We start from the raw sequence: 8,012 nt of genomic DNA, 5'->3' as shown, positions 1-8,012 counted from the left end.
AGAGGCTCTCCATTAATGATATATAATAGGCCAGTATGTTCTAAATGCATGGTCGCGTCTCTTTTTTAACAGCTTTGCCACGCCTTTTGGAAAATAGTAATGAGTTCTAAATTTGGCATAAAATCGAGCTCATTACTGGAGTTCACCACCTGATTGCTCTGCATAAAACACCATAGGTAATTGGGTTAAATGACTGCAGCCTCGGTGTTGTTATTATATCAATATCCACTTTTAGAAACAAGTAAAAAAAAAAAAAAAGGCCTTAAAAAAAATTTAAATAATGATAACCCATTGACCAAAATATACTTTCCAACATTCTCATTCACAAAAAAAAAACTATGAATATTTGCACCAACCAAAAGGAAACTGAACCCTTTTATTGTTTAGATATTCCAACATCCTTTTTGCTGAATGTAGGCCTTTTTTCTTTCCAATGTACCAAAGCTCTCACTATACCATAATATTTTTTGAAATGATAATTACCATATAAAACATCTGTCACGGTGCAAAATTGAATTAATATTTCGTATAGATTAATTGGCCTCGAAGCACTTTAGACACATATCAGGCAACTTTCTCCCCCCAAAATAAAATAATCTCTGCACAAGCATATATATTTTTTTTTCCATAATTTACTTCAAAGATAGTGTGTTGTCCATTTTTAAATACAAAAATGCTACATTTAAATATACATGTTAGTCTTTAATACAAATAGACTCAGGCGGCTGCAGCTGATTAAGACCATTCTCGTTACATTTTTTTTTTTTTTTTTTTTTTTAAAGGATAAACCATTCAGAAACTAAAAATTTGAAGCATTTTACTCAGGAAAAATATTCTCAGAATTTGCTTCAGCATTTTTTCTTCTTTTTTTTTTTTAATGCAACCACAAAACAAAATAAAAATAAATAAAAGTCAGTGAGTGGGGGAAAATAAAATCATGGTATTAAATGTTTGACATACCTTTCTTTAGTTCATAATGGGAGTCTTTACAAAGATCTACCTGCGTTTGGCCTCTGACTTTCTGGCTCTCCCTTACCAAAGCCTCTGCTCTATTTAACACAGTCTGGTTTAATCCATTGAAATGTGCCGTGGTGCTGGAGGAGCCCGTGGTTACCGAGCCGTGGTTACTGTGAAGATGTCCAAAAGTGCCACCATAGTTCGTGTAACCGGGATAGAAAGGGGAGGTGTAGTAGAGAGGCCTGGAGAGGACCGTGTTGCAGTGAGATGAGGAGGACCGTGATGGAGACGCGTTGGTGGGACTCTTACACCTGTCTGAGGACGTGGCGATCTCCGCAAGGGACCAGAGTTTGGGTTTAGGAGCCGAGTGGATAACAGAGGTCACGTTGCTGGTCACGGTACCCGGTAACGTACCCGGTGCATGGCTCAAATCTGACGGCTTGTCTTGTTGTTGTTGTTGCTGCGCGACGGCCTGGTTCTGGTTCCCCCGGGTTACTGCAGCCGTCGCCAGGGGAGACGAAGTGGTCGCTTTTGCGGAATCCAGCAGCTCTGTAGTCCGCTCCTCATCCTCCTCCTCATGATGCTGATGCTCTTTTAACTCCGAGTCGCTCACAAGAAGCGGATCCGTGTCTTTTTTGCCGTGGTGGTGGTGGTGGTTCTCCTCTTTAAATCTGTCACAGCCTGCGTCCCCTGGGTTCAGCAGTTTATGATCTAAAAAGCACAAATAATAAAAGAATAAGAGTTTACTTGCCAAATAAGCGTGACATTAAAAAAGGTTGATAAAAACATGTGTTTTTAGGCAGCTTTATTTGTAGAGCACTTTTCAGCAACAGGGCAATTCAAAGTGCTTTACATAAACATGCAAGAACAAGTGCAAAAGAACATTAAGACCTAATTAAAACAGTTATAAAAACATTAAAGTTTAGAAAATAAAAACAAGCTAAAAATAAAAGCTAAAATAGAATATAACACACACGAGTAATATTGTGGTGATCGCAAACTGAAATCGGATGTATATAAAAAATAATTCGGCTATTTATACACGTTTCCCCCTTTTAAAAAACAGCATGTGCTATAAATTGTCCTCATAAAAGATGTGTGCCATGCAGCCTAAAAAAAGAAAGGTGAATGAACATGCTCTCTATAATTAAGAAAGAAAACATACAGGAATGTACTTGAATTGCGATTACTAATTGGCCTTTTATAATGCTCATTATAACAGTCTTTTACTCATGGATTTTTATCTTGGTCTCTGTCTGTGGATGTGTGAGTTTTTGTTGACTTGTTTTTATTCTGCACTATGTCTGTAAAGCACTTTGGTCAGCTCATGTTGATTTAAATGTGCTATAGAAATAAATTTGACTTGACTTGACTTGAGTTGACAATGTGGTACAAATTAAAGCCTGGCCATGTACAGTATTCATTTTTTTAAATATATTGCCAGTCTTAAATATTCTCGTATCATATAATAAGTATTTGAAACTGGGATATAATGATCATACAAAGGCGATATTTTTTTTTAGCTGAATACCAATCCACCAGCTGTATCCTTATTATGCAGTTAAAGATAAATTGACTGCTAAACACTTTGCGTCACCAGCAATTCCAGAACCCTGAGAAGTCAAACGAGGGGAGTTCAAGGTGATTATTATTTAAAGCAATTGTCCCATTATAAATAATATACCACCATTAACCAGCAATCAATTTTGCACCCTGAGTGGAAACGACTGCGATGAAAAATTGATGATTTTTTTTTTTGCCTTTTTTTTTTTTTTTATCCCCCTTCCTCCTGCAACACCAACCTGCTTCTGTGTCTGTGGAGTCTCCCTTGTCTGTGGGCTTGCTGCTCGGCTCGTCGTCGTCGTTTTTCTCCAGATCGATATTCTCGTCCTCCTCCTCGTCCTCGCTCCGGTTCCGAGGAGTCCAGGTCATCTTGTTCTCCTTCTTTAGCCTCCTCCTGGCGTTGGCGAACCAGGTGGACACCTGGGTGAGGGTCATCTTGGTGATGATGGCCAGCATGATCTTCTCGCCCTTGGTCGGGTAGGGGTTTTTACGGTGCTCGCCGAGCCAGGCCTTCAGGGTGGCGGTGGCGTCCCGGGTCGCGTTTTTACGGTATGCCGGATCACCGTACGGGTAGCTGCCCAACGGTGATGCGTAAGGGTGGTATCCTATCGAACCGGCCATACCCGCAGTGTGGTCGTATGGAGAACCCTGTAATGCACAAATCAAATCAAAATAAAGTGTGTTAAAGTTAGGTCATTTTTCTAAAAACATGCTTTCAAAAAAAGATACACAAACACGCACGCGCGCACACGCGTATACACGCACGCGCACACGTACACGAATGGCTTTAATCCAGTGTATAGTTCAAGTTTGAAGTTTATGGAGTTTTGTTTGCACATGACTGTGTATTTATTTTGAAGTGTGATTTGTATGCTGCTATGCATTTTTTTTATTATTATTATTTGCATGATGTGTCAGCACACAGTGGATTTGTTTTATCCTCGCGCATTAAAAATAGTACAATTTGCAATTATGTTAAGATATTATGCATGAATGGCCTTTCACTTCTGTTTCTTTGCCTTCTCTACTGGGATCACTCTTTGTATGCCTATAAGTCTGAATGAATTACGCATGCTTCCATGATATCATCCACTATACAACAAAAGTACAATTTTCTTCTCTCTCTTTTTGTGTTGTTAAAAGTTGCAATATTTAAGTTTAACAGCTGGCTCAACTAATAGGATAATACGAAACAAATGCAGTGACCTAAATTGCCATCACACGGCGCGTTGCAGTTCTGAAGCTTCGGACATTGCTCCATTTTTCTCCTTAAATAACACTACAATTCCCTTAAGAACCATGCAATAATAGCACACCACTCCGTTAAATTAGTCCTGTTTACTCAACAACATGCTTTTCTGAACCTGCTGTAATATTATATCCTCAGTGACGCACATTTCCCCTCTTTAAAATCGCCTGGCATCCAAACACACAGTGCATGGAGACTTTTGCATAACGAGTTAATGCATCCTCGCTTCGACTTTCCTATTAGATAGAATAATCACCTTGAGTTTACTCACCACGTACGAGGTGAATGTGGCAGCAGCTGCAGCCGCGTCTGCACTGCTGTACGGCAAGTGGGAGTTGTAGCCGCCTGGCGAGGCGCTGGTGAACGCGGTAGATCCGGCATAGGGCGCAAAAGCAGATCCCGAAGAGGATCTCCCAAGTTCCTCGGTCCTGGGTCCAGAGATCACGCTGGTGCTGTACGCAGGGCACGAATACAGGGCTAGGGAAGCGGACGGCTGGTACAAGTAGCCCTGAGGATACGCCATGCTGGAGGAGCTGTGGAGAGTATCAGCCACTTAACTTGCGCACTTTTCCTCTCCTTTTATTTCTCTCATGCGCTGCTGCCGTCGGAGCGCATTTAGAGCCGTGTGTGTCTGCAGACCCCACTGTCTCAAAATGACAATGGGTGAATGCAAAAAAAAAAAAAAAGTAAAAGTGATTGAATAAAAGAAAGGCTTGGATATTGGATTGTTTTTTTTTTTTGGTCGCTGCCAGCCAGCCACTCAGCCTGCACACTGTCCGTCGGATGTCTCGTTTTGTTTTTGCTGTTCCTTATCTGAGTTGCACCGTCGTTGCTCTCATTGCTCGCTGCAGAAGTTTTTTTTTTTTACCCGTCGGACTTTGCTTTTGCTTTGGGAAAATGTCCTGCCAAGATGCTAAGTTGAAAAATTGAGGATCCTGACGCCTACTACGCTCCTCCTCTCTGGGTGTAGTCACCAGAAGGAAAAAGGCAAAGCTTATAGCTGGGTAACCACAGCCACTGCCCAAATCCATGCTCTCTCTCTCTCTCTCTCTCTCTCTCTCTCTCTCTCTCTCTCTCTCTCTCTCTCTCTCTCTTCCTCCTCACCCCCTCCCTCTCTCTCTCTCCCTCTCGCGTTAACTAACAATCCGTCTCATTCTCTATTTCTCTATTTTTCTCCCCCCTTTAACAAGCCCTCGTTGCAGTAAGTCTCAAGTGCAGCCTGGCACACAAACCCCCCTTTTTGGATGATGGCGACATCATGCGAGTCTGCATGTCAACTCCCAACTTTCTGCTTTTTTTTTTTTTCTTTCTCTTTCTCCATATACGAAGCCGTCACTTTCTTTCTTTCACACTTGATCAATAACAAATCGGCTGTTGTTGTATATGTGTGCCAGGATATGGGTGCTTTTGCAAGATATACCGGCAGGGAATTAAAAAAAAAAAAAAGGCGCTCCACTTGCTGTGCTCTCTCTCTTTTTTTTTTTGTTATTCTTTTATTTGTGCGTCATTTTAAAGTGTGTGTGCGTTAAATCAACAGACGCGTTAAAATCCGCAATGGGGGAGTTTCATATGGATTATTGTGCACGTCGACTTTCTAACACCAGACGAATATTTCATCGGTAAGATATGTGACAACTGGAAAGTAAAAAAGTAAGATGGCGCAAACAAACGGTAGCTGGCCGAACAACTCTATCAGAATAGTTGCTGTGTGTGTGTAAACAAACTTTGCCTTATTGACATTTTATGTGTTTGTGATTGTTGGAGAATATTTTGACCTGATTTACTGTGACGACGGCTAAATAGTTTTTGCAATAGATCCTGGAGTAAACCAGTCAGATACTTACACTCCCATGAAAGTCATAAACCCTCAAGCCAGGGCAGATTAGTGCCAACTACACCAAATCCGCCTGGACCAGTGGATGTAATCTCATTTGATCACTGCAGATACGTTTCAAAGCTGAAATACTGCATAGCCTGGATTTATTTAATATGCCACTGTTATCGGCAATTTATATTTAATAAATATTAGACTCATGCCAAATGTCAGTCATGCTATAGCCAGATTTGTGTTATTATTATTATTGCATTTTTTTCTGATAATAGTCTAATGATAATTTAGATAATAATAATAATTCAATTAATTATAATAATTTGACCTGGTTTGCACGCCCAACGTCTCTTTAAGAAAAGAAAATATTAATAGGCTGTTATAACTAAATATTCTTCACTATGTTTCAGACATCTTCCATCCATTTCCATGCTGGTGATTGACTTTCCAGTTCAAGTCTCAGATAAGCCGAAAGGGATCGCTGTAGGCGCTGCTAAAGAGTGTGTGCACACGCTGTCACGTGTTTTTTTACGCTCTGAAAACCTCCAGAGAGCAAAGACTGATGACGCTGGTACAGTGGGAGCCGACGCACACTTTTAAAAGAGAGTGAGAGAGAGAGATGGAGAGAGAGAGAGAGAGGAATAAAGAAAGAAAGAAGGATGGATGCACAAAGCGAGCCCATAGCCTAATCAGATGACAGTGATACGATGAGACCCGATGTCACAGCCTCCTGTAGTGTTTAGACAATCAACTAATTACTGGAAATTCTCTCAGAACAACAGCTAATAACAAGAAGAACCAACTGAATTACCTTTGCTTATGTTAAAATATAGCGTCATTATTAGACACAGTTATATTCCCCTTATAGTGCAATTATTGTCATGTATATTAAAAAAAAAAAAAAAAAAAAAAAATCCACATTTTAAAATAATTTTTGCCACGTGACCTGCTTCAAAAATCACCTGCAGAATTGGTGACATTATTATTATTTTATTATTATTGCATAAAAAGATGCGTCAGTCAGTCTCATGTGCGCTCCGTTCTGGTTCAGGGTTGCTCTCTGAAGGAGGAGGAGGACCCATAATTTGAGATCACGGAGCCTATAATAGGAGTAGGTTATGGCAACTGCTTCCACCTCTCAGCACTGCACTGATAAAGGAGGAGGAGGTGTATGTAGGTGAGTAGAGTTTTACTCATTTCGGCTTTTTTTTTTAATGTGGAAAGGTGTTTTAGGTGCGTAAAAGTGGGCTGTTTTTACGCAATACGCTGATCCAAATCTAAATCTATATTTGTTGTTTTGGCACCGTCTAACTTTGTCGCTTCCTCTTCTTTTATTATTATTTTTTTTATTATCTCCGACCTCGCATTTGACGCATGAAAACGGGTTTATACGTGTGCAAAAAGAAGAAGAAGCGAATGAAAGATGATGCATGCCACTTAAAAATGCCTTGAGGGAGCAAGTGTAATCTAAATTGGATATAGAGGGTTTATTATTACACAACATTATGCGTCGTGGCGGACTAATTGCGCGGCCAGGGTGAGTTAAACAGTCAGTTAATGTCGAGTGGCGGACAGGTTTGTGGAGCGCACACAAGGTCAGCTGCACTGCTCCCAAAGCCTTTAGTGGTATACAGAAGAGAGAGAGAGAGAGAGAGAGAGAGAGAAAAAAAAAAAAGCTTGAAGTATTCATGGGATTTTTAACCATTCTAAATCTGTGTCCTAAACCGATTAGTTGACACCAATTTTTCTTTGATGTATTAGCTGAGGGCTTTTGCCACTTGGAAAGCCAATTGAAATTCAAAACAGTTTTCGCTCCAAATGCTTTGGGGAGATCTGCTGCAAATAATGGATGTAATTTATTTTTGACCTTGCATTTTTTTTTTTTTTGAAGAGGGGGTTATTAAATGATTAAACATATGTGCACTATGCTACTTGACTAAACAATTGGCATCCAGCTATGATTAGCTATTATTATTATTAAAGCAGTAATTTCCCCCCTTTTATTTGTGCATTTTAAAATGTGAATGGCAATCGGTTTCTACTACAGTTTCAGGGATTTCTATTTAGTACTAATGTCACTGTTATAAAGTTGTTTTTTCCAAATGTATTAAAATATAATAATTGACTGTTTGTCTTTGTTTTGAATTTGTTCAGATCCATGTTGAGGAAGTCTTCTCTCTGTCACCAAGCAGTCAGTGAATGCACCCCTCCCAACCCTCCCAAACACACACACACACACACTTCACTGTGGCACAATTAAATTCACTTTATTTACTTTTTGTAGTGATAATTATTGAACAGTGGACACACGTGCATATATTCTCTACTACAACGCTCAGTTCTGCATTTATAACTATCATATTTGGTCTATTTCAAATAATTTAATTAGCTCTCTTGCTGCTTTTTAGGGATGTT

The 8,012-nt window shown here is 39.9% G+C and overlaps 1 protein-coding gene across 2 annotated transcripts; it reads right to left on the bottom strand.

Annotated features, from left to right (window-relative positions):
- Positions 1–616: 616 nt before the first annotated feature.
- On the bottom strand, positions 617–4,836 carry irx5a (iroquois homeobox 5a). Of its 2 annotated transcripts, none has more exons than XM_037755983.1 (3): positions 4,026–4,836; positions 2,760–3,168; positions 617–1,668 (listed from the first exon to the last, which is right to left on the bottom strand). In XM_037755983.1, the coding sequence occupies exons 1-3, from the start codon at positions 4,290–4,292 to the stop codon at positions 944–946; spliced, it is 1,401 nt and encodes a 466-aa protein (XP_037611911.1). In that variant the 5' UTR covers positions 4,293–4,836; the 3' UTR covers positions 617–943. The 2 variants fall into 2 exon arrangements, with proteins under 2 accessions (XP_037611911.1, XP_037611919.1); XM_037755991.1 differs by having other exon boundaries at positions 4,041–4,833.
- Between the last annotated feature and the right edge of the window lie 3,176 nt (positions 4,837–8,012).

The sequence above is a fragment of the Sebastes umbrosus genome, chromosome 2 (genome assembly GCF_015220745.1).
Source record: "Sebastes umbrosus isolate fSebUmb1 chromosome 2, fSebUmb1.pri, whole genome shotgun sequence".
In the NCBI taxonomy this organism is placed as follows: Eukaryota; Metazoa; Chordata; class Actinopteri; order Perciformes; family Sebastidae; genus Sebastes; species Sebastes umbrosus.
Note: the sequence above shows the minus strand (reverse complement) of the source record. Positions and strands in the feature narration are given on the sequence as shown.

What these genes read in the sequence shown, in the direction of transcription:
- irx5a (XM_037755983.1), bottom strand. Translation starts at nt 4,292, where the DNA reads ATGGCGTATCCTCAGGGCTACTTGTACCAGCCGTCCGCTTCCCTAGCC. An exon ending in ACGTGGTGAGTAAACTCAAG is followed by an intron (nt 3,169 to 4,025) that starts GTGATTATTCTA and finishes TGTGCATTACAG; the next exon opens with GGTTCTCCATACGACCACAC. An exon ending in CTCCACAGACACAGAAGCAG is followed by an intron (nt 1,669 to 2,759) that starts GTTGGTGTTGCA and finishes TGTGCTTTTTAG; the next exon opens with ATCATAAACTGCTGAACCCA.